Consider the following 24,973-nt stretch of genomic DNA (forward strand, 5'->3'; position numbering starts at 1 on the left):
GAAGGGAGTTGCGGGTAAGGATTTGAGGGCGCTGGGGGGCTGGGGCTTGTGGGCTGTGGGGTGGTACTCGGGGGGCAGAATAGGGTGTTGTGTGGTGAGCTGGGGGCACAGGAGTGGCTGAAGGGAGCTGGGGGATTGTGAGTCAGATATGGGGGTTACCTGAGGGGTGGTGGGGCAGGTCTGGGAGGCACCGAGGTGGTGGGATGGGGCTGGGGTGCTGCTGAATGGTTCCAAAGCCAGGAGATGCCCAAGGTCATCAGACTCTCACCCCACCAGGCACCGGAGGCATCCAAAGGGAAGTTACGCTCTGGCAGAGTGTTGTCTCCAAAGGATCCTGAATGGCTCCAGTTAAAATCAGCTATGTGGTGTCCTTCTCCTCCCAGGTGCCTGGGGGTTTCCTCTGGGGGGCTGGGTGTGGAGGTGATCCCTCTGAGCTGCTGGGGTCTCTGAAGAGGTGGGTCAGGGCACGACAGGGTGCAGTACAACCTCTCCTTGTTAAGCTGAAGAGCAATGATTCATGTCATTCTTACTCTAAGTGGGATGTTGTTCCTGTAGGTTACCAGAGAATTCTGTGCTTCTTCTCATATCCAGAACAAGCTGGAGGGGAGGGGTTGGTATATGATGCTGTGTCCCTGCTGTGTGTGCAGGACCCCAAGGACCCAACAGAAAACCTGCTGAGTGAGGATAGCATACAGCCCTGGCTTGGTTGCCCCAAGGATAACAGTAGGCAGCTGAGTGTGGAGCTGCGACTAGAGAGAGCCAGTCCCATTGGCTACGTTGACATTAATACTTCCCTGTTCCCCACTCCTGTGCAGGAGCCAGGGCCATGCCCCACAATGGGGTCAGCAGCTCTGAACCCCCTTGTCTCTGTCCTTCCCACTGCTCCCCAGGGAACTACAGCTGCACATTTCTGCAGTTTGAGGTGGGATGCTTCTCATGGCCCTGTGACCAGCCCTATCTCACCTTGGTGCCCACTGTCACACTGATGACACCAGCTGACTCGAAGCTGGACCAGAATCACTGCGGGGTTCAGATGTTTTAGGAAGGTAAGGACTGATCCAAAGGAAAAAGGCATGGGGGAAGAGATGTGGGCCTCGTGGTAGGTTGGAGCTGATATGGGGAGATGGTGATGGAATGGGGCTGGCAGTAGGATGTGGCTGATAGGAGGGTAGAAGAGGACAGGTAGACCAGGGGTTAGGGTTGTTCATGGCCTAAGGAAAGCTGTACTAGCTCTGCTTCCCTTCCCTTTCTTGTGCCCATAATCCCCCAGATATCTTGGGTGGCACAGCAACAGAGCAACAAGTAGAGGTAGGAGTGGTGTTGGGACAGTGGTCAGTGCTGTGCCCCATCCACCCCAGCTGCTCTTCCCCACAGCAGATTTCTTAGGGCTGACAGTGGGGCAGACATGGGACCACCTGCTGTAACAGCTGCAGTTGGTCTGAAGCTGCACAGGTAAGATTGGCCATAACAGACCCAACTCGGCCAGCCTAGTTCGTTAAAGAGTAGAAATCAACAAGTCCCTGGGAAGACAATGATAGGTTGGATTCAAATTCAAACAGGGGAACCCAGCCAATCCCATTCAATCCTGAATGCAGACATCTAGTTGGTCAGTGAGCTAGGTGGTGTTAAGACCCCAACCAATCAAATGTTCAAGTGCAGGAATTTTGAAGCCCCTATAAAAGGGGAAGCCCATCAATAAACTTTGGCTCTTGTCACATGAACTCGGTGAGTTCAGTTGCACGCCTGTCTCCAGAACTGCAACAGTCTGCAGCTCACCTGCAGCCATCTCTTCAGTCCATGCAGCCGCTTTGGGCTTTCCTTCATCTGCCTGCACAATCATAGGGGCAGGAGCTTGACCTCCTATGGCCACCCCAGGGCACAGTAGGTGTCTCTCATACTCCCATGTATCCCTCTTCATGGGGAGGCAGCAGGAAGGGGCTGCTCCTCCACGGACACCACTTGTGCCCCATGGAAAGCCCAGGAGGTACTTGCTGGGCTGAGCTAGGGGCTGTGCCCAGAGTGGTGGGCACAAGGTACCTGTCTTGATTGCCTGGGGCCTCTCCTTGTCCCACAGGAGGATGCTGACCTTAGACAGACCCTGGTGCTCCAGCCCTGCCTTTCACAGGACTTTCTTTCCTGAACCATGCATTTACATGGCCTGATGTGGTCCACCCCATCCTGTCCCTGCACAGTGTGGCCTGGAGCACCTTGAGGTACTTCCTTGGACCCCAGAGCCCCAGCTCCCACCACCTTTGTCCTCCTGCAAGGCTGACACTCCCAGGAGATCCAAGGAGGAAAAGCAACTGAGGAGCTGCCTGTGGAAGCTGGAAGGGGCTGCCTGGAGCCCATCCCACCTCAGCTGTTCTGCCTGAATGGCACTGTTGGCAGCACAGAACCAGGTGCTGAGGCCCAGAGCTGGCACAAGCACCCTGGGGGGGTCACCCAGAGCTGCTGGCCAAGGATGTGGGAGGTCCTGCAGTGCCAGGTGAGTGAATCTGCACAGCCATGTCCTGGGCTGGCCCCCAGCCACTGTGGGCAGCAGGACAAGGGGGAATTCTGCCCCTCTGCTCTGCTCAGGTGAGACCCCACTTGCAGAGCTGCCTCCAGCTCTGGGATCCCCAACCTCAGAAGGGTGGAGCAACTGGAATGAGTCCAGAGGAGGCCATGGAAATGCTTTTGAGGGCTGGAGCCCATCTGCTGTGGAGACAGGCTGGGACATCCAGGGCTGTTGAGCCTGGAGATGAGAAGGTTCTGAGAACTGGGAGCCCCTTCCACTGCCTGAAGGGGCTCCAAAAGAACTGGAGAGGGACAATGGGCTGGGAGGACAAGACAAGGGGCAGTGGCTTCAAATTGACAGAAGACAGGATTATATAGGATATTACAAAGAAATTCTTCTGTGAGGGTGGTAAAATGCCAGAGCAGCTGTGTCTGTCCCATCCCTGGAAGTGTTCCAAGGCCAGGTTTGATGGGGCTTGGAGCTACCTGGTCTAGTGGAAAGTGTCCTTGCCCATGGTGGGGGGGCTTGGAACAAGATGAGCTTTAAAATCTCCTCCAACCCAAACTGTCCTCTGTCTCTGTCATTCCTGCCTGCTTTTCCCCAGGCTCTGCACCGGATGTTCTCTTTAGCTCCCTCAAGTACCTGCAGGCAGCTGGACAGGCATTGTGTACCCAGCCCTCCTGGCAGGTCACTGCCATGGGTCACTGTCTTCCTCCTGCCCTCACCCTGGCTGTTTACTGCTCTCAGTCTTTCCCAGATAGTTCTGGGCCCAGCCCTTCACTCTTTTGGGCTGGCAGCATGTGGCATAGGGTACCTTCAGCATGTTACCCATGCAGGTACCTCTGCAGGGCTCCAGCTGCCACCTCAAGGATGCCCAGGGTGAAAGGAAGAGCCTAAGCCTGTGGCCCCCAAGAGAGGTAAGTCAGGAGGAATGACAGGGGACAGGCCAGCAGTGATGGGCAGACAGGTGTCTGCCCCATCTGCTCAGGTGGGTGCTTGGCAGGGATGTCCTCTGGTGTCCAGGGGACACTGAGCAGCAAACGGGGATAGTGATGGCAGTTCCATAGATAGGAATACCACTCCTGCTTGTGACCTGGCACTGGAGGGGCATCACAGTGCATTCCCAGGCTGCCATGAGAACCATCAGGGAGGGTGTCAGTCTAAACCCCATAGCATCCCAACACTAGTGAGCCTGTGACAACCATATCACCTTCCCTTTTCATTGGCCACTTCCTGCTGAATCTGTTCCCCACACACACCTCCCAGTGTGGAGAAGACCCCACCATAGCCTGGCCTTCCTTATTCCCTGATGCCTCGGTGCCCTGCCCCATTTGCCAGCTACCCTTTGGTGTGGCAGAGGTAGAGCACCATGCCAGCAACTGCAGGGAGACACCAGGGGCCCCATCCTCACCTCAGTGCCTGCAGTAGGACAGTAGAGCTGGGGACAAACCCTGTATCACCACCCCGAGGGCTGAACCTGCAGTACTCCAAGGGGCAGAGACAGTGCAGCCCCCAGACATCTGTGGCAAGGCTGGTGTCAGGATGGAGAAGGTGCTTCCAGCCCCATGGCCAGGTTTGGTGTGGTTTGAAGCACTGTAATGGCAGGGGTTGCTACTGGAGAAGAGTAAGTTAAAGGAGAAAAAGAAGAAAGACAGAAATCTGCACTATGACTGCTTGGTGGTACAGCAGGTTCCCTGCATGAGCATCCTGCCTTGGGACACCCTGTGTAGTTCAGTGATAGGGCAAGGAGGAGGTCATGCTTTTCTTCCCCTCAAACCCTGATAACGGTTCCAGTGCATGGAACTGTAGGAGGAGGAAGCCAGGACCCCCAGATCAGGTGAAAAATACACTTTATTTACAAGTAGAAACATTTCAAAATGCTGCTTCAGCTTCCCTGGGAGGAGCAGGACAGGGCAGGTGGGGGGGGTCCCACACACAGGGAGCAAGGGTAGTGGCCCTAGGGATGCTAAGTTTCACCTCTGTCCCTGTAACTGGGGCTGCAGGATATCCCTGGGGAGAGCTCAGCCCCTCCAGCTGCAGCCTGGTGCCAGCCCCTGCACCCCTGTGTGTTTCTAGCCCTCAACCTCTGTGCATCCCCTTGCCTTGGGTCCCAGAAGGGTTTAGGGTGACAGTGGGTACAGGAAGGGCAAGGGGGCCTTGCCATGCCCAGAGCACGCCCACAGTTGTCAGTGGGATATGCAAGGCAGTTGTGTGGGTGGCCTCACCTGTTCACCCTCAGTGCTCCTGAGCCCTGGGGGGACAGGAAGAGGTGAGGGTAGTGCAGGTGGGGGGCCAGGGCAGAGCCAGCAATGCAGGGACTGGGTAAACCTCAGGATTGCTTGTCCTTGCGTGACTGGCGACTGGCCTGGAAAGGACAGAGTGAAGATGGGATGTTAGGGACCATGAACATGACCAAGCCCCATGCTGGGACCTGCTGTTACCATAGTACCCCCAGAGACAGCAAGGATTGTCCCCCTTTCCCCCATGGCCTGCATGAATCCAAGGCAGGGGTTGGGGTCACTGGGGTGAGCATGACAGGGGGTCAAGGCAGTACGTACCTTGCCCTTTGGGGACTTGGCGGTGGCGATGCGGGATGAACGGCGGGTGCCGCTGGAGGGTGTGGGAGTGCGCCTCTGGGTGACCGCCCGGCGCAGCAGGCGCCTCCCCAGCTCCCTGGGGGTGTTGAGGATGCTGAATGCCATTGACTGGCGTCTCTGAGCCTGCAAAAGAGGGGCAGGACCATTAGCTCAGGGTGAAACAGGACAGAGGGGTCCCTTCTGATCCCTCTTTTTCCCTCTGAAGCTTACTTGTGTGGCTGGGGCAGGCTGCTCGCTGTGTTGACTGACCTGGGAACCACTCTGCTCACTGCGGTCCTGGGTGGTCTGTGGCCGTGGGAAGCAGCTGGTTGGCTTCTTGGACTGGAAAACAGGGCACCAGCTAGTACTGCCATCTGGGTGTCAGGCTGCTGTGGGGCTAGCAGCAATGAGGGAACTGAGGGGCCACAGGGAGGGGATGTGATTGAGGGTAGCAGTGCCCAGGGAAGGCAGAAGGCTCAGCCCTTCACCTCTGGAATGGCCTCCTTGCCAGTATTGGGAGCATCATGAGTACTACACACACCACTGGATGCTGGGAATACTGGGTACTGGAATCGAGGATCAGTGGGAACATGTGGTGAATGGGAATGTTACCCACAGGGCCACAGAAGCTCACTCAAAACCTGGAACACCTCTTGTTACCATAGTGTACTGTGATGGGGAACTGGGCTGAGCTCACCGGGGGGGTGTCAGGGCCCTGGTGGGTCTCCTCCAAGAGGCGCTTCCTCTGCTGCCGGGTAATGATGCTGCTGGCCTGGGTGCTGCACTGGCTACTGGTGGCGATGATCTGGGAGGGCTGCATGCTGCCACGTCGCAGCGTCTCTTCTGGGTCCCCCATCTTCACATCCTCATCTGTGATGGTTCCCAAGGAAGTGGAGGGCTGGGGAGGAGACATGAGGATGTTGCCGAGGGGCACTGTCCGTTCCCAGACCCCCTCCCAAACCCCAGTTCTGGACAAAGAGCTGCCTAACCTCTCCCTCTCACCCCTTACCATGCTCTCTAGGGGGTAGCTGGTCTTCAGGTGGGGGGGGCGGGCCTGGTTCCGCCGCTGCAGCTCTGCAATGCGGTTCCAGTCATCCAGCTGCTCTGGCTCATCCTGGCATGTGCCCAGCTTCATGGTGTTCTGGCCTAAATCCAAAGCAAGGAAGGATGAGGGGGGTTCCATGTAAGACCTGACTCCCCCAAGCCAGGGCAGAACCCCACAGCCAGCAGTCCAAGTGACTACCCTGCCCAAACACACCGAGGCTGGAGCTGCTGGTCCGCTGCAAGCGCAGGGAGCTACGGGTGATTGGCCGGTACCCAGGGAGGCCCAACAGTGCTGAATTGCCAGGGGTCTTCTCTGGGGAAGAGGCTTCCAGCTTTGCAAGAGTTTCCTGGGAGGGGAAGCTGGTGAGGGAACGAGTGGAGGCACCTGAGCAGAGACGGCCCTTAGCAGGGGAAGACGTTTTTGTGGACTGAGCCAATGGGATGTTCTTGATGCAGACCAGTTCGTCAGACTCTGCCTGTTTCTGGGAGAGAAAAATCCACAAATGCATTTCAGTTGAATGGACCTTAAGGCTCACCTCCTTCCACCCCCACTTCCCTTGTCTGGGGACACTTTCCACTAGACCAGGTTGCTCTAAGCTGCATCCAACCTGGCCTTGAACACTTCCAGGCATGAGGCAGTCACAGCTTCTCTGGGCAACCTGTGCCAGGGCCTTGCCACCCTCACAGGGAAGAATTTCTTCCCAATATCCCATTTAACCCTGCCCTCTGTCAATGGGAAGCCACTCCCCCTTGTCCTGTCACTCCAGGCCTATGTCCAAAGTCCCTCTCCAGGTCTCTTGGAGCCTCTTTAGACACTGGCAGGTGCTCTAAGGTCTCCCTGGAGCCTTCTCTTCTCCAGGCTGAATACCCCCCACTCTCTCGGCCTGTCTCCAGAGCAGAGGGACTTCAGCCCTTGGGAGAGTGTCTGTGACCTTCTCTGTCCTCACTCCAGCACTCCATGTCATTCTGATTTTGCAGGTCCCAGAGCTGGAAGCAGCTCTGCAGGTGGGGTCTCACCAGAGTGGAGCAGAGGGGCAGAATCCCCACATTGCACTGCTTCCCACAGTGCTGGGGATCAGCCAAGGACATGGCTGGACTTTAGGCTGCCAGTGCATATTGACAGGTCATGTTCAGCTTTTCAATTCCCAGCATGCTGGGTCCCTCTGCAGTGCTGCTCCTGATCCCTGCATTCCCCAGCAGGGGCCCCCTGCTCACATCTGTCATGGTGATGTTGATGGTAGTGCGGCGCCGGGCGGAGCGGGTCTTGCACCCAGAGTCGAGCGAGAAGTCACCCAGGAAGTTGGTGCTGTTCTCAAGCTGCGATGGCGTCTCAGAGAGGATGGGAGTAAAGTAGAGACTCTCCAGGGATGACTTCCTCTGGGGCAGCCGCTGAGACAGCAGTGACTCTTCACTCTCTGATGGCAACACTGAGACTTCCAACTGAGAGCTGGTAGCCTTCCTGCAGAGACAGGGGATGAGGGTAGCACCAGCAGGCTTACCAGGCCAGCAGGAACAGTGGATTTTTGGGGTGCTGGAAGCAGATAGATCTGGTACCTGGTGGAGTTGAGCAGTTGTGCCTCATCGAGGCTGTCAGTGCTCTGGTCAGCCACACTCTGGCAGGAAGTCTCCTGTCCCTTTACTGTGGCAGTCATCACCTGGAACTTGCTGAGTTCCTGCACCTGTCATTTGGCAAGCAGGGAGGAATGCATGGATCTATCCTCCAAGTGAGGTGGTGATGGAAGCAAGGACAAGGAGGTTGAAGCTCAACTATGCCACTCACCTGAGCTTCCAGACTGTGGATCTGGCTGGTAAGATTCTTGCAGCTCATCTCAGACTCCTTGGCCTGCAGGATGCTCTGCTGTAGCTCCTTGGCCAGCCTCTCTGATTTGCTGTGAAGCTCTGTGTTCTCTTTCTGCAGGTGCTCCATGGCCTTCAGCTTCTCTGATAGCTCCTGGTTCTGCTGCTTCTTAGCATCATAATGACTTTTTGCCTTCTCCATCTAGGATATAAAGCAAAGGAATCCTGTCAAGCTTCCCAGCAATGTAAAGGACAGCAGGACCATATTAGCTCCCAGCATACCTGCCCTTTGTAGTGCTCAGCTGCCTGCTCCTTCTGGGTGAGCTGCACCTGCAGCTCTGCCACCTTCTCCTGATGGCTCGTGACCGCTGCCTGCAGTTCCCCTTCGAGTGCCTGTGGGCAGGGAAAGACTTGCTTAGAGGCAACCCAGGTTAGCCCCCTGGCAGCATGAACAGCTCCAGGGCTCAGCCCCCAGGTTTTCAGTCCCTCTTTACTTTAACTCTCTGCTGCTGGGCCCAGGTGGCCTTCTCATGCTGAGTCAGTTTTTTATTCAGCTCCTCCACCTGGAAGAAAGAACATGGCTTGGTGAGACCCGCTCCAGGCACAAAACTACAATCTTCCTGTGGAGGAGCACAGCCCCTCCTCTCTAGCCAGCTCTAAGGCACAATCTGCCACAGGGCGACCGTTCAGCACCACCCACCGCCAAGATCCCAGGACATGGCAAGGTGACAGTCACCTCATGTTAATCCTTACAGCAAGGCTGGTTGGAACTACCCAAGCGTAAAGAGCAGCCACGCGGTGGAAGCAAAGCCTGTGTTAAGTTCCAAGTGCCCCAGCGCTTGCAACCTGGAGTCCCACAAGTAATCCAGCACTCTTGACACCGGTAGCTGGCTGCTCCAAGTTCTGGCCTGGCCATGATCTCCCTGTTCCAGGGGATGCTTAAGGAGCCCCCAGTCCCCTGGTCATAGCCACAAAGCCTCTGCAGAGTCCTGGGCTGCTCTGGCTGGAACTGGACAGGGAAATGTGGCTTTTCCAGCATTGTTTCCCAAGTGCTAACTCCTACCACATCTGAGATTAATGCTGCTTTAGCCACATCTGGACCATGCTGTCTGACTGCAGCTGTTCCTATTGGTTGTGCCTTGGTTAAAGGTGGGGAAGGAAGCCATCACAGCACTGATAGTCCTACACTGAGGAGCCCTGGATGCTCCTGACAGCCACTTGCTGCATGTGCTGCCATGGGGCATGCAAGCAAGCCATGCCAAGTTGCAGGCACTAATGTGAGGGAGCAGGTGGCAGGATGGGACCCCAATTGCTACTCCCTGGAGGTGAAGGTGCCCAGAGACTTGGAGCCAAGTGCCCCATGGCTGGGTCCATACTGTGAACAGTTCACAAGAGGAGAGGGTGGCTCCAACAGGAAGTTACAAACAAGGAGGGCTGTGCACTGGCACTGAGCAGCCAGCTCTTGGTGTGTTACCTGTTTAGTTTGGTCCTTCTGGATTATCTCCAACTGCTCCACCTGCAAGCACAAAAGGTAGAGGTGAGTACACAGCTGAGGCATAGGCTGTTTTTCATAGAATCATGGAGTCATTTATGTTGGAAAAGCCCTCTGAGATTGAGGCACTGCCAAGACCACCACTAATCCATGTCCACGTGTCTGTTAAATCCCTCCAGGGATAGGGACTCTACCACTACCTTGAGTAGACTGTGCCTTGGCTGGATAATCCTTTCAGGGAAGGGATTTTTTCCTAATATCCAACCTAAGCCTCCCCAGGCACAACTTGAAACTATTTCCTATTGTCATGCCACTTGTTAACTGGGAGAACAAGTTACCTGGGAGACCTCCACCTGGCTGCACTCTTTTTTCAGGGAGCAGTTTCACCCTTTCAGGGGACAGACCGCTTCCCCCTAGCCTCCTTTTCTCCAGGCTTAGCCCCGCCCACCAACTCCCTTAGCTGCTGCTCATCCTACTGGTGCTCCAGATCATTCCCCAGCATCACTGCCCTTCTCAGGAAACACTCCAGCAGCACCTGAATGTGACAGTCCCTTTCACACCTAGAAATGTGTCCCACACCCCTAGTCCCTGTGCTGAGCAGGACATGGATTCAGGGGTTGCAGAATGCTGAACACACCCCTCTTCCAGGAGGGGTCCCCCATCCACATCCTTCCTGCTGGGAGTGGAACCCCTACCTGAGTTGTCAGTCTCTGCTTCTCTTCCAGGAGTTTCTTCCTCTCTTCCAAGGCTGCCACCTTGCTGCTCTCATACTCCTTACTCAGGTCCTCCAGCTTCTGTACTGCCTCCTTAGCCTCCTGCCTGCTGCTGGTCACCAGCTTCTCAGATGTTGCCCGCAGCTGCTCCAGCTCCTGCATGTGCCGCTCCCTGGCCTGGCCCAGTTCTGCCTCAAGCTGCTGCTGCCCTTGGCTGTGGCTCTCGCTGAGTCCTTGATTCTCCTTGGCCAGCTGAGCATTGGCCTGTTGCAGCTCTGCCAGCTGTACCCCTGCTTCTGCTGCATCAGCCTGCAGCCGCTGAATGGCCCGGTCCTTTTCTGCCAACTGCTCCCGCAGTGACGGCACCTCAGCCACCTCCAGCTTGGCCTGTGCTAGCTCAGCTTGCAGCATGGACACAGCTTTTGCTCTCTGCTCCAGATCCTGGTGGTGCTGGCTTTCCAGGGAGGCATGCTCAGCCCGAGCACTGTCAAACTCCTGCTGCAAAGCAGCCAGGAGCTGCTCCTTCTGTAGGCACTTGTCCTGGCAGGCCTTTGCCTCCTGCCGCAGCTCATCTTCCCGCTCGCTCTGGCAATGGCGGTCCCTCTTCAGGGCCTCAATGGTCATCCGCTGCTTCTCCATCTCTTCCTGGCACCGTTGCACCTCCACCTTCATCAATGAGCACCTCTCAGCTGCACGGGAGGCTGCAGTGGCCATCTCTGTCTGCAGCACCCGCAGCCTCTCCTCCAGCTTCTTGCTCTTCTCTGACTCAGCCAGGATCAGGCGTTTCAACTCCTTGCTCTCCCCTTCCTTCTCTGTCACCTGATGATGGAGGATGGAGACCTCATGCTCCAGGCTGCTGATCAGGCTGTTCTTCCTCTCCATCTCCTGGACACACTGGGACACTTGTTCCTTCCAGCTCTCCTTCTCCTGCACAGCAGAGCGGAGGGACACCAGCTCCTTCTCTGCAATCCGCAGTTGATCCATGGTGCCTTCCAACTCCTTGGATTTGAGCTTCTCCTGGGACAACTGCTGGGAGACTCCCTCCAGTGCCTCAGCAGCTCTCTGGGCATCTGCCTCCAGTTTGGCCACACGCTGGGCTGCTGTTTGCTCTGCCACAGCCATCTTCTCCTGCAGGGATGAAATCTTGGCCCTCAGCTTCTGCTCCTCGTTCTCCTTCTCCTTTGCCCATGACTGAGTGCTGGACAAGTCAGCCTGGAGGCCAGCCAGCTGCTCTGCCTGGGCCTCCAGCACAGCCACCTTCTCCTGCTCAGCCTGCAGCTGCTGACAGGTCCGGCTGTGCTCCCGGCTCAGCGCCTGTATTTCCTGCTTCAGCCGCCTGCACTCTTTGTCCTCCCCTTGGGCAGCAGGAGAGGATCCCACAGGCTGCTCCTGGCTCTCCTCTATCACCTGGCATGTGGCCAGCTCCTCATCCCGCTCTGGCAGAGCTGGCTCCCGGCCCTGAACCAGCTGCTGTCGCTCTGCCTCCAGCTCAGCGATCCTGGCGAGGTTGCCCTCCAGGCACTCAGCTGCCCGTCTCTTCTCATCCTCCAGTATACCCTCAGTGTTCCGCAGGGATTCCTCCAGGAAGAGCAGCTGCTCCTGCAGGCGGCTGTTCTCCCGGGCCAGCTTCTCCCTCTCAGCCAGCCTCTGCTGGCTTTCCTTTAGCCTGCCCTCCAGCTCCTGCAGCTGGGCTTTCAGTGCCTCTGCTGCCACTCCCTGCTGCCGTTGGGCACCCAGCTCCAGGATCTGGGCTTCCAGTTCACTGACCTTGCAGCTCAGTGCAGCCTTCTCCTCATCCACAGCCTGTAGCTGGCTGCTCAGGGATGCATTGGCCTGCTGGAGCTGCTGCAGGGCAGAGTCCCTTTCCCGCAGGGTCTGCTCATGCTGGACACTGAGGGCAGCCAGCTGCTCAGCCTGGCCCTCAGCAGCCTGTGCCTGCAGGTCTCGCTTCAGTTTCTCTTGGGCCCGGTGGCTCTCGGAGAGGGAGCTCTGGAGGCTGGTGACAAGGCTGTCCAGCTGCTGCTTCTCCTTCTCCAGCTGCAGTCCTTTGGCTGTAAGGCTGGACACTTCCTGCTTCAGCTCCTCCAGCTGGCAAAGAGAAAAGCAGGGAAGACTGTATTGGGTCTGATTGAGACAGAGACATAGTGCTGCTCAGCAGTACCCAAAACACTGGTGTGTTATCAACACCTTTCCAGCTACCCATGCAAAACACAACACTGTGAAAGCTTCTAAGTGAAAATGAACTCTTAACATTCCCCCTCAGCAAGGGTCTGGGAGTGGGCAAGATCCTGGGAGTGGGCACAACGAGGCCAACTGACCTAAATTAACCAAAGGGATATTCCACACCATATGATGTCAGCTCAGATATAAAAGCTAAGGGATGTAGGAGGAATAGGGACATTCATTATTTTAGTGTTTGCCTTCTGGAGCAACCACTCCACGTGCTGAAGCCCTGCTTCCCAGGAAGTGTCTAAACATCACTCACTGATGGGAAGTAGAGATTAGCTTTTCTCTTTGCTTATGCACACAAACTTTCACTTTTCCTTTTTTGCTTTAGATAAATTGCCTTATCTCAGCCCACTAGTTCTTTTCCATCTTATTTTTCTCTCCCCTGTCCTGCTGGGAACGGGAGTGATAATAGGGCTTGGTGGGCACCTGGTGCCCAGCCAAGGTCAGATTACTACAGAGACAAAACATGCACTACCTAGGTATTATTTAAGCTGTAGCCAACATGCTCCAGAGCCCCACATGCTGCATCCCACTGGGAACTGCCCAGTGCCTGCCTTCCCTACCATCACACCCCCAGGGCACTTTGCTTTCCCCTCAGCCTTGTGCCATTCTGCTCCCTTGGACCAAACACCTTTTTCTCACCATGCAGGAGATGCTCTCTTCACAGCCAATTAATGTTGTGGGAAGCTGGGGGAGCCACCACCTCCCTGACAGCAGTATTTGCAAATTCAGTCCAAAAGGAGCTCTCCCAGAGTGCTCAGCCCCACATTCCCTGTCCAGCAGCAGAGAGCATCAGGCTCTGCCCCACATGGCTTTGCCATGCATCTCCTGGCACCTGCTGCTCTCTCCAGCTGGAGTAGTTTACCATTCAAAGCCCTTGCTGCAGGAGCCCCAGTGTACCTTCAAAATGTCCCCCATGACTTCTCCCTTCTCCTGGGTGCTGTACTCGTCCAGCTTGGCCAATTGGTCCTCCAGCATAGAAATCTTTCCCTGTAGAATCTCAATTTTCTCTTCTGAGCATTTCTGGGGACAGAAATGGGACTCAGCATGGTGCAAGACAGAAGAGCCAACCAACCAAGGAGAGGCACAGTCACCCACTCAGTACTGACACCATGTTTTTCCAGCAGCTTTATCTCTCCCCATTCAATGAGAGCAGCCAATCCCACCAGGAGAGGCTTCCCACAGGAGCTGACAGTTACACAGCTTCTCCCTGTGTGCTGGCACAAATGGGCAGGAGGCTCCTGGCTGCTGCACCCTGCTTGCAGTTGGTGGGGGGGCTATGGGGGAGCTACAGGGGGGCACCCACCACTCCCTAGGCCCCCTGACCTTGTCCTGCAGGGCTGCATGCAGCTCCTTCTCCAGCTGTCGCTGCTTTTCCTGCGACTGTGCCATGGCAGTGTTGTGCTCCTCTGAGAGCTCGTTCAGGGCTCGTTGTAGCTGGACCATATTGCTGGCGATTTCCCGCAGCTGCCAAGTGAAAATCCACCAAGTCCAGAAGAGAGGCAGAGTGTGCCTTTGCTGTTCAGGGCTCTGCCTACTCCCCATTCCCAAGAGCTGCAGCACACATGAGCATCCTGGGTTCTGGGTGTTCACCACATGCAGACAGCTCCACTCAGCTCCAATTCCCCCACCAGAGTTCCTATTTGGATCAGGATCCAGAGCCCAAGGCAGGCTTGGTCACTGGATCAAAGATCACATTAGCAGAACCATAAACATCCCAGCATCCAGCACTGCCATCAAATCCACCCCCGCCTGGGTTTCATCACAACTAACTGGGCTGTGGGGACATGGAGAGGACACTGCACCTCATACCTTGAAGGAAAGATCCCCATTCTCCTCAGAGAGCTGGTTGATTTTTCGGTCCATCTGGGCCTTTTCAGTCTTCAGATCCTGGCACTGCCTGAAGGCCTCATGCAGGCGCCCCACAAGGCTGCGGGAAAGGAGGTGGTTAAGGAGGTGGTGCATGCTGGCAGCAGACAAGGATATCACCAGGTATCAGTGCTGCTGGATATTGCCACAGAAACTAAAGGTACCAAGGGATCTCCATGCCTTGCTGTGACTCTACCATCAACCCAGCTCTAAAACTGGGTCCCAACAGGTGGCAAAGCAGAGTAGAGATAAGCAATGTTTGTACTTTGCAGAAGCCAAACTGCTCCAAACTGAGAGCAGAGGCAGCTGTGGGACTCCAGCCACCCCCCTGCAAAGGGAAGTAAGTGAGGAAAGGACAAAAAAAGACATGGCACTTCCAGTGGAGGTTGAGCAGCCTTCCTAAGTAAACAATGGCACAGGGACAGAGCAAAGACCAGGACACAGCGTGACAGGTGATTTCAAGTGTGTGACAAAGTACATGGAAGTGTGTGATCCCAGTACATGGGATCAAAGTAAAGGCCTAGGAAATAGGCTGGAGTCAGCAGTTCCAGGATCATCCTGAAAGCTTCCCCTTTTCTAGGGCAGGTGAGACCAATAAGGGCAGCACACCTTTTTCACATAACAGGAACAGCTGCTCCCATGCAGAGTTTGGGTTAAGAGTTTGGGCTGGTAGAACAGGCTGCATGGTTTGGGACTGGATCCGTGCCCACTGCAATAAAAATGGGCTGTAGGCCATAACTGCCCTGTGGGCATGGGCAGCGTGATGGTGGCACAGCTGTGTCATGGGCTGATCCCAGAGTGTGGGCAACAAGGTAAGAGGGGATTCTGCTCTTCTCTGGTGGGACCCCACCTGCAGAGCTGCCTCAAGCTTTGGGGTCCCCAGTATCACAAGGATGTGGAGCTGCTGGGGCAAGTCCAGAGGAGATTCTCCAAGGGCTGCTGGAGCTCCTCTGCTCTGGAGACAGACTGGGAAATACCTGGGGGTTTTCAGCCTGGAGCTGAGAAGGCTCCAGGGACACCTCAGAGCACCTTCCAGCACCTAAAGGGGCTCCAAGATAGCCAAAGAGGGACTTTGGACAAGAGTCTGGAGTGACAGGACAATGGGGAATGGTCTCCCACTGACAGAGGACAGGGTTAAATCGGATACTGGGCAGAAATTCTTCCTTGAGAAGGTGGTGATGAGGCCGTGGCACAGTTTGTCTAGAGAAGCTGTGGCTGCCCCATCCCTGGATGTATTCAAGGCCAGGTAGGATGGGGCTTGGAACAACCTGGTCTAGTTGAAGGTGTCCCTGCCCATGGCAGGGCATTCCAGCTGAATGAGCTTTAAGGTCCCTTCCAACCCAGGCCCTTTTTTGATTCTGTGCATGCTGTCTTCTCCCCAGTGGCAGAGGAACAAGAAGGTTTGCTTTCTCCCATTTCATGCACCGCTAGGGAAGAGACAGACAACATAGAGTCTGGGGATGTGGGAGTGACAAGGTCCCACCTAGGAGGAAGGAGGGGATGTTACTGGAGAGTTACCTCTCATTCTTCTCCCTCAGCTCCTCCATTTCTTTGGGCTCTAGCCGGTCTTCAGCTTGCTTCTCATTGAGCTTTACCAAGCGATCAATCTGCTGCTGCATCGTGGTGATCTGAGCATCTGGGGAAGGGGGCAAGAAAGGGCCCGTTACAAACTTTTCATGTCACCTGAAGCCCTCACAACAGCATTTCTGCACAGAAACCCTCTCCAGCAAGAGATCCAGGAGCCAGGCTACAAGTGCTGCTGCTCAGCATAGCTGTTGCTTCACTCATGGCTTTTGTTGCCCAGGATATATAAGGGAATACAAGATGGAAGAAGGAACCTGGAGTTTCACTTGTGGCATGGCAGGATGGACCATGCATGAGCAGAGTTGTGGTGGGGTCACAACAAAAAAGTCAGAGAAACAAGGGGAGATCTCTGCCCCACAGACCCCTCCCTGCACCCCAGGACGTCCTGGACTGACCCTTCTCCATGATGAGCTTGTGATTCTCTGCCACCTCCACCTCCAGCTCTTCCTGTTTCTTTCTCTCAAAAGCCAGCTGCTCCTTCAGCCGCCGCAGCTGAAACTGGGGGGTCTGCATGATGTCCCCCATGGGCGAAGACAGAGTGCTGGGCAGGCTGCAAGGAGACACACACACACAATCTGGATTATCCTGAGCCAGCGCAGGCCCCATGCAGCCAGACCCACTCTGCTACCCCCATCTCTGAGGCAGGTTCTCCTGCCTGTATCCCCAAGGAACTGCTGCCTTAAAAATCTAGGAACAGAACAACACACATACAGAACAATTTCAATAAAGGAGATAATATATAAGCTGGTCTTTCACTGGAGATCTCCAGGGGCAAATATGGAAAAATGCCTCCACTTGGAGACATGGTTTAGTGGTGGTCTTGACAGTACCGAGGGCACAGTTGGACTCAATGTGGTCTCAGAGGGCTTTTCCAACCTGAATGATTCCATAATTCTAAAAGGAGCTAGAGCCCAAGCTCACCTCCATCATCCATCCCCACATCATGCCCAAGCAACATGCAGCAGGACAGCACCAAGGCAGAACAGGGCATTCCGTGGAGTCAGCATGCAGCCTGGCTACATCTGCGTCTCCCAAAAGCCACCCTACCCACTCCTCCCTTCCCTCATTTCCCCTGGAAGCCAGGAGGCAGGGCACATACTTGGTGCTGGGGAAGGAGGCGATCCTCTGCAGCTCCAGGAAACGCACCTCTTGCTTGTGCGGGAGAGAGAACAATGGGGCATGTTCCTCAGAGCTGCTGCTGGACACACTGGATGAGGACAGCTCTACTGGAAATAAAAAGGGAGAAGAAGGCTGTGATCTTTAATATTTAAGAGGCTGAGCAGCTGAAATCTCAGGGGCATGGGAACCACAAATTCCAGTAGGGATGGAACAGCCAACTGAAAAAGCCATAAACCTGCCCTACATCCCCTTCCCTCCTGCTACACAGTCCTTTCCCAGCAACTCTGCTCCCACAAGACTGTCAGCATCCCACCTGCTCCTCTCCTCCAGGGAAAGGCTGAGGTACTGCTGAATAGGAAGAGCCAGCAGGTCTAAGGTAGTCCTACTCTTGGAGTTTACAGGGGACTGTTTTGTAGACCTGAGCACGTCTGGGTTGTGCAGCTGCCTTTATGGCTGGGTAGCTACAGCAGCACAAACAGGAGGAAAAGCCAGGGCCCAGCACTTACCTTTCCTCTGCAGAAATGGCTCCAGATTCTCATTCAGGCACTCCTCGTTATCCAGCACAAATTTGACGATTGATGCCAGTTCAACCTGTGTTGGAGGAGCTGCAGAGTTAGGGGCTCTGCTGCAGGTCACAGGCAGCACCATAGCAGGTGTGGGGCGGTGGGCAGCTCTCTGCCTGCCTGTGCTGCTGCCCACACTTGCCACACGTTTTTGATATCCCAAAACCACCAGTGAGCACCACAGTGCCCACTCCACACCATCTTTCAACAAGACCCAGGAGGGCATGTCTCAGAGCACCTTCCCCCAAAGGAACTGCTGCTTCCCCCTGCACCCCACATCAGAGGAGTAACCCCAAAGGGATTACCTGCGTCTTGTAGTCAAATTCATTCCAGTCCCCAGAGTTCTTGGAACTCATGGAGGTGTGATACAGGAGCAGCACGGCCACCTGAGCAAGGCAGGAAAAGCATGACTAACCCCAGGCCAGTCACAAGCACATTGGTGCCATCTGGGACTAAAACATGCCACACAGTTACCTTGGCCAGCGCCAGCTCCTCTCCATCCAGGAGTTTCTGTGCAGAGACAAGGTTTTCTGAAGCCAATTTGTGCCGGCAGTGCTCTGCACATGAAGCAGAATTCCCAGTCATACAGGAGCCACTGGAACACTGCCTCCCCTGAGGTGACACTCATGGCCAGGAGGGCACTGTAATGCATCCCCAAGGAGAAGGGACATGGGGCAGGATGGGCTCCAGACCTGATACCCCAGTGGTCAGCCTTGGCCATTAACTCTGACCGACTTTCATTCCCCCTCTCTGGAATTCCACACTAAATCCCAGCCTCTCCACCCTGGCATCTCCCCACCCAGAGCTCCATCTCTGGGTGGATATGAGGTGGGATATGGTGTTTTCCCTCAAGGAAAGGCTGAGCAAAAGTGTGAAATACTTCCCATTTCCCCTCCCAGGATTTCTGCTTGGGTAAAGGTTTTCAACTGTGATTTAAAGAGCTTGACTCCAGGTACCAAACTAGGAAAACTGCTCCAAGGCAGCATCACCAGAGCAGCCATGGGCACCCTACTCTTCACATCCAGGACCTCCTTTGCGCTGAACCCAGGCTCTGACAAGGATTTCCATCTGGAATTTTCCCATTTCACAGGCTGCTGCAGGAAAGCTGCTGGCACCTCACAAAGCTGTTGATGTGGGGTGAGGGGGTCACTTTGTGGAGGGGGAAGCTGCAGACAGCAGACCAGACTCCCTCAGAGGTCAGGGGCACTGAGCAGGGGCAGTCGCTTTCCCCAGCACCAGCGGAGGGTCTTACTCTGCAGGAAACCATGGATGAAGGAGATCCTCTCTGACAGCGGCTGCTCCAGCACAGACTCCCCTTCCTTGCTCCTGTGCCTGGAAGAGTGCAGGGTTTGCATGAACTCCTTCTGGAGGGATTAGACTAATGCTGAGTTTTGTGCAGCAGAGTTTGCTGAGCCAGGGGCTGGATCTGGGGCACTGCTCTGCCTTCTGCCCCCACACCAGGGCCAGCAGAGCCAGAACCAACCATGCAATGCACAGGAGTGGAATCCCCTGGAATCTCCCTGCTGGGAGAGCAGCTGGAACTAGGCAGCCAACACCCCCCCTGGCACTGCTTCCTATTCTGCCTGCCAGCCCATCCAGCATAGCACAGGGAGCTTGTGGTGAGCCCACTGGCCGGGAAGCACCACAGGAGCCAGTCCATGCATGGAGCCTGGAGCTTTTCTTGCTGGATTTTGGGGAGGCTGAAGCTCCCTCTTGCTCTTATTTGCGACTACACTCTTCCTGAGCAGCCACCAGTTCATGAAATATCCTGAGTTGGAAAGGACCCACAAGGGTCATTGAACCCAACTGCAGCTCAGAAATGGCATGCCCAAAATCCACACGAATCATGCTTGACCAGCACTGCTTCAGTACTGTCACTTACTCCCAAGGTGCCAAAAACAGGAACCTGGCCTGGGACAGGGGCTGCCACAAGGATTTGCTTCTCCTCACAGACTTCCCCTCGTGCCACCAGGAGCTCCTCAGATCAGGCAGCTGCTGTGGCAGCTGCCCTGCTGCCACCCCACTTTATCAAGCAATGGCCAGGCCTCTTTATAGAGCACATGCCACCAGGATCCCTACTAATCCGAGCTGGAGCACAGACCCAGGAGATTAACCAGGTCTGACTAAATATATCTGCAGTGCAGGCAGCTCCTTCCTCCCCACCCACTGCAGGCAGATCCCTGCTCCAGGCAGGCTCTCCTTACCCTGCACAGGAGGTAATTATAGTTGACAAGCTCCCAGTGAGCCTCCCACTGGAAGGGTTTGAAAGCAATGCATGGCAGCCTCACACCCTCTCAAAATTTGTTTTGCTAGTTCCTTAACCACTAGGCTTCATCCCACCTCTGATGCCCATTATGGCCTGTAAATTTTAGTTGCCCCTTGCTCCCAGGGAACAAACACAATTCCTGAAGGAGGCATTCCTCCCACCCCTGCCCAGCCACCTCAGGTCCCAGGACAGAGTACACAGGCTCCATCCTGACCACACTATACTCAGCTTGGGATTCTCAGCAGCAGCCTGACATCCCCAGGCAACAGAAGCACTTAATGAGGCAGAAACTGTCATTCTTTACACTGCTTTCCAGATTAAAGGTTTCCTCAGGATCCCAAGGCTGCCATTCAGGAAAACTTGCTGGGCTGTTTGCTCACCAGAGGGGCATCAACAGAAATGAATAATCACCTGTGTATCTGCAGGAACCCCTGTGCCACTGGCAGTAGCACTCTGATCTTTTCTTCAATGCCAGGAGCAAACCCAAATGTTAAGTGCCAGATGTGATAACAAGTCTCAAATAACAGGAACTCTGACCAAAACATTCCCTGGGCAGCTCTGTGCGACCCAACGGCTCTGCAGGCAGACCCCAGCTGTGCAGTGCCATAGAGGAGATGGAGATTCCAGCATCTCATATGCCAAGGAGGAATAAATAACCCAAGACCCCCACTCCCACCCTGCCCAAGACAGGAGCCCCTTAGCTCCTGGCAGCTGAGGCCATTGCTCCAGGGACAGTGCAGACCCAGCTGCGTGGTTTGAAATGTGTACACAGCTCCCCATACTCACATTTTGTGGATAATTCTGATGAAGACACTACAGTCCTGGAGCTGGGACAGATCATTGAGGGGATCAGGACAAACCTTTGTGCTGTTCACCTAGAAATGGGGTGGGACAGTCAGAAGGCAGAAACCAAGACAAAACTGTGCAGTGCCACTCACCATCTCCAGTCCTGGCAGGGGACAGCAAGACTGGTCTGAGGGTGAAAGTAAATCTACCCCTTTAAAGCACCCCTGCCCAGGGAACAGATGAACATGATCCCCACAGCTCCACATCTGGGAGTCTGGCATAGGTCTCATTTATCACGCTGCTGGACCCCTCTTCCCTGGAAAGGCTGAGAGACCTGAGGGTGTTCAGCCTGAAGAAGGCTCCAGGGAGACCTTAGAGCTCCTGCCAGTGCCTAAAGGGGCTCCAAAATAGTGGGAGAGGGACTTGGACAAAGGCCTGGAGTGACAGGACAAGAGGGAATGGCTTCCCACTAACAGAGACAGGGTTAGATGGGATATTGGGAAGAAATTCTTCCCTGTAAGGGTTGTCCAGAGAAGCCATGGCTGTCCTATCCCTGAAGTGTTCCAGGCTAGGCTGGATGTGGTTTAGAGCAAGCTGGTCTCGTGGGAGGTCTCCCTGCCCATGGCAGGGCATTACAGTTGAATGAGCTTAAAAGCCCCTTCTAAACCAAACCATTCTATGAGTTTTCACTTGGACACGGCAGTGCTTTGTGAGACAGATCCAACAACCCTTTTACAGTACAGCTGCTGCCTGCTTCAGGCTCAGCTCCATCTCCCAGGCAGTTTCCATGACCAGACCAAGCCATTCCAGCATTTCTGGTTGCTCAACAGGAAGGGTGAGCAAGGCTTCTCCTGCAAACACCCACCTGCCCAGGAACAGTAGGAACTGCACTACCCTAGGTCCTGCTCCAGCCACAATCCCTCCTGTGACAAGCCCCAGCATCAAGCCTCAAAGCTGCCAGTGCTGGCAGCAGCATGTCCCACCTATACAGTGAGCTCCAGCAGAGGAGGGGGGACTTACCCAAGCAAGGAGAGCAGCAACTCTTGCACCGTGAAGAGACATTGTGGCCAGCCTATCAGGTCCCTGTCCAGACCTAAAAACACCAACAAAGAGGGAGGGGGGATAAAAAAGGTAAATTATAGTAATTATGTTACTAAATTACTTGCACCCAGCACCAGGCATTTGTGCCCACCAAAGGAGGATGTGTCCCTGCATCTGGGACATCCCAGCTGTGCAGGAGCAGCCAGAATCCTCCTGCTTCCCCACAGGCTCAGAATGGGGAGTAATGCTGAGCAGCAGCCAGGTCCACTCCCACAGATTAGGATGCTGACAAGGGGTCAATGGAAAACTGCTGCTCGGGCTCCTCATTCTCCTGCTGTGCCTTCTTCCCTCCCTCTCCCCTCCAAATTTAACTAACATTTCTTGCCCAGCAAGGCAGTGGCCAAGCCATTGAAGCGCTGCCAGCTCCCCTTCCCACAGCTGCTAGTGTAAAAAACACCTGCTGGGGGTACAGGGAGCTGTCTGGACATCGCTGCATTGGGTGGGAGCAGGGATGAGCTGTCCTGACAGGATCTGGGATCACTGCCAGGTCCCCTTCACAGTGACCTTTGCCTCCACGCTGGCTGCCCCCAGTGCCACTCTGGTAGTCTTCCAGGGGAGGGGACTGCTGGGAGCCAAAAAGTCACCCAAATAATCCTCACTCTGTATTGCACCTGAACACCCGCACCATGACGGGCCAAGAGCCTGGCTGGGATCTGCAGCTGCTCAGCACAGCACAGCCAACCAGTCACGATGGCTTTGGGGACTACAGAGCTTCCACTGCTGTCAGTCCAGGGAAGCATGGGATCCTCAGCAGGACAGGTCCTCCCTCCAATTTGGCTAAAATCCAGCTCCGTGTCCCATGGCTGGGTCACTCAGCAACGACTGTCCCTCCCCCCAGTGGCACAGCCAAGACCTCTCCCTAAAAATCCACCCAAAGGCACAGGGCAAAGCACTTGAGCAGCACTGGATGCAGACCTTCAGAGAAAACCGTGTCCCACCAGCGTCGAGCTGGGTTTTACCAGAACCAGTCTGCAAACATACTGGTGCCTGGTGTGAGATCTGGACGGGCAGGGCTACCCGCTCCTGCCGCAGTCACAGTCTGGCTTGTCACTGGTGACACTGTACACCCGGAGCACCTGAGACAACGCCATGACCCTCCGTGAGGATGTGCCATTCGTAATGGCAGGCGGGAAGTGGTTGGGGAGCCCGGCAGCGGCCGTGAGCGCCTTCCAGCTGCATCCCCGAAGAGAGCAGCTGCAGGGCGGCGGTGGGGACCGGGGAACGAGCCCCGGACGTGGCGGCGGCCGCGGCGGCATTGTCCTTCCCCTGCGCCGCTCCGGTCACAACACGGCGTTACGCAAGCCCGCGCTCCGGAGCTCCCGACGTGCCAACGCAGCGAGGGTCGCGCCCGCGGGCCCCAGGCTGTCCCAGGCCAGGGGTCCGGCTGCGGGAAGTACCCAGGCAGGGTGAACGACCCACGGCAGCTCCCGGTACGGAAGCTGGCGCGGGGCGGAGGGGGAGAGCAGCCGCCGACCCGAGCGCCCGGATGTTGGCGAGCCCGACGATGCCACCCCCGGCCCCGTGGACCCGCACCTCGGGGGCTCGCGAGGCGCCGGGCTGGGAGCCGTACGCTGCGGCGAGGCGGCGGAGCTCGGCGAGCTGAGCTTCGCCGCCCCCGCCTCGCTCCCCCCAGCCCCGTGGAAAACAAAAGAAGGAACAGGCAGAAAGTCTTTGTTGGGGCCTTACCGGGGCCGCGCGGCCGTCGTCGGCGCGCTGGGGTTAATCCGCCATGAGCGCTGGCAGGCCAGGAAGGGCCAGGGAGCCAGCGGCCACGCACAAAAGAAAAGTTGTTGAGCTTCTCTTCGGCGGGGCTGGCAGGCGGCCGTTCCCCTTCCTGGCCCTGCGCCACCGCACGTCACCGCGCCGGGGCCGCGCTCGTTAAAGGCGCACGGCACAGAAGCCTCCGGCGCCTCGCCATGGGGAGGGGAAGCGTCCGACGCGCTCACTGCCGTCGCCCTGCCCAGTCCAAGTGACGGAAAGCTGTGCCAGTGTGGCCGGCACAGACCCGCTCCCGGCCCCAGAGCAGCTCAGGAAAGCCGGGGGCTCGGCAGAAAATGGCCCCCGATGGTCTCCCTCTAACCTGACTGGACTCACATCCCAGCTGACCCCTGAAAAACTACCCCCGATACGCACACACCCCGCGGCCACGGATTCAACGGGAACCGGACCCTACGGGTCACCAGCTAGACCAGGGAGGAGTCGGGCGAGGAAGGGACGCTCACCCCTCGCTGCTGTTCCACAGACTCTGGGAAGTCATCTCCGCAGTGCCTGGGCTGCCTGAGGAGGCTCAGGAACGCAGGATGGGCTGCCCCGAGCTCGGCACAGGAAGGGCACAAGGAGAAGGTTCTTTCAAACCGGCGCTGGGGGCAGCAGAGGAACTCGCGAGGAACGCGGTCGCCGAATGCCGCTGGCTTAGGTTCCGACTTTGCCAAGCCCCGAGAAACGAAGAACCGCACGCCCGAGCCACAGCGCTCCGGCCGCGACCGCCCCGTCCTTAGGGACGGGGACGCCGCTGAGCTTGGCCGAGACGGAGGCTGTGCCACACACGTGCCCCGCCCGCCCGAGGGTTCCGCGCCTAGCCCGCCTCTAGCACAGCCTCGCTCTGCGGCCCTGAACCCCCGCCGAGGGAACCAGCGGGGCCCGCCCCGCGGGTGACCTCAGCTTTCCCCGTACCGCGACCGTGGCTGGGGATCGTGTCCGTTTTCGGCGTTGCCGGGGTTCCAGCCGTACTGACGATGCTCTACCAGACCGAAGTGGCCAGGGCCCGGGCCGCGGCCGCTCTTACTCAAACGGCAGCGGCCGCTCTTATTCGAACGGCAGCGCCCGCCCCCGCTGCTGCCCATTGGGCACCGCCGAGCCGGGGGACGTCACGCGGGCGGGCGGACCGCGAATCGCGGGGTCCGGCACTCACGTTGGACTGTAGGGGAGAGCGCTCTGCCGGTCACCGGTACGCACGCGGGGCCATGGGCTACTTGGGAGACACATGCAACAGTCCAAGCGACGGAAGCCCTAGTGTCGGGGGGGGGGGGGGGGGGGGGGGGGGGGGTTACAGGGCTGCCTGGGGCCAAGGGGAACATAGGTAGGGGCCACTCGTGAAGGTATAGTGACACAGATGGGACAACGGGGGTGTGGGGGAGCGTGGGTCTCAATCCCCCAGTGAGAGGTCAGGACACACGAGGGGAGGTTGTGTGACACGTGGTTGTGTGGGGCCACACGGAGTACTGGAAGCCCACAGTGAGTCAGGGTACACATGGGGGGACTCTGGTGGTGTGTCACATGCAGACTCCCCACTCTGCCCTGCAGTGCCAGCTAGGCAGGGGTCCTCACCAGCCACCAG

At 56.5% G+C, this 24,973-nt stretch overlaps 2 protein-coding genes across 9 annotated transcripts; one reads left to right on the forward strand and one right to left on the reverse strand.

Moving 5' to 3' along the window:
* The first annotated feature begins 157 nt into the window (after positions 1 to 157).
* XNDC1N (XRCC1 N-terminal domain containing 1, N-terminal like) lies at positions 158 to 3,304 on the forward strand. Its single transcript, XM_053968910.1, has 3 exons — positions 158 to 796; positions 901 to 1,046; positions 2,075 to 3,304. Exons 1-2 carry the CDS (start codon positions 339 to 341, stop codon positions 1,040 to 1,042), a joined length of 600 nt encoding a protein of 199 aa, XP_053824885.1. The 5' UTR covers positions 158 to 338; the 3' UTR covers positions 1,043 to 1,046; positions 2,075 to 3,304.
* A 1,026-nt stretch (positions 3,305 to 4,330) lies between these two features.
* Positions 4,331 to 24,661, reverse strand: NUMA1 (nuclear mitotic apparatus protein 1). 8 transcript variants are annotated; one of them, XM_053968708.1, is made up of 26 exons: positions 24,310 to 24,661; positions 21,556 to 21,628; positions 20,536 to 20,624; positions 18,736 to 18,815; positions 17,958 to 18,040; positions 17,789 to 17,869; positions 17,427 to 17,511; positions 16,901 to 17,024; positions 16,197 to 16,351; positions 15,736 to 15,853; positions 14,161 to 14,278; positions 13,675 to 13,815; positions 13,249 to 13,371; positions 10,102 to 12,207; positions 9,389 to 9,430; positions 8,409 to 8,477; positions 8,197 to 8,328; positions 7,898 to 8,116; positions 7,672 to 7,796; positions 7,333 to 7,576; positions 6,332 to 6,599; positions 6,083 to 6,219; positions 5,771 to 5,971; positions 5,305 to 5,415; positions 5,056 to 5,217; positions 4,331 to 4,862 (listed from the first exon to the last, which is right to left on the reverse strand). In XM_053968708.1, the coding sequence occupies exons 1-26, from the start codon at positions 24,477 to 24,479 to the stop codon at positions 4,827 to 4,829; spliced, it is 5,292 nt and encodes a 1,763-aa protein (XP_053824683.1). In that variant the 5' UTR covers positions 24,480 to 24,661; the 3' UTR covers positions 4,331 to 4,826. The 8 variants fall into 8 exon arrangements, with proteins under 8 accessions (XP_053824683.1, XP_053824694.1, XP_053824678.1 ...); XM_053968719.1 differs by having other exon boundaries at positions 8,197 to 8,307; positions 16,901 to 17,027; XM_053968703.1 differs by having other exon boundaries at positions 16,901 to 17,027.
* Between the last annotated feature and the right edge of the window lie 312 nt (positions 24,662 to 24,973).

This window comes from Vidua chalybeata, chromosome 2 (assembly GCF_026979565.1).
Source record: "Vidua chalybeata isolate OUT-0048 chromosome 2, bVidCha1 merged haplotype, whole genome shotgun sequence".
NCBI classification, from domain to species: domain Eukaryota; kingdom Metazoa; phylum Chordata; class Aves; order Passeriformes; family Viduidae; genus Vidua; species Vidua chalybeata.

Bases quoted from the DNA above. Each gene is read 5' to 3' on its own strand.
- XNDC1N (XM_053968910.1), top strand. From the start codon at position 339: ATGGCTCCAGTTAAAATCAGCTATGTGGTGTCCTTCTCCTCCCAGGTG. The intron at 797-900 runs GTTCCCCACTCC...AGGGAACTACAG, and splicing joins GTTGACATTAATACTTCCCT to CTGCACATTTCTGCAGTTTG.
- NUMA1 (XM_053968703.1), bottom strand. From the start codon at position 24,479: ATGGGCAGCAGCGGGGGCGGGCGCTGCCGTTCGAATAAGAGCGGCCGC. The intron at 20,625-21,555 runs GTAAGTCCCCCC...CCCCATTTCTAG, and splicing joins TTGCTGCTCTCCTTGCTTGG to GTGAACAGCACAAAGGTTTG. The intron at 5,218-5,304 runs GTAAGCTTCAGA...CCTCTTTTGCAG, and splicing joins AGCCTGCCCCAGCCACACAA to GCTCAGAGACGCCAGTCAAT.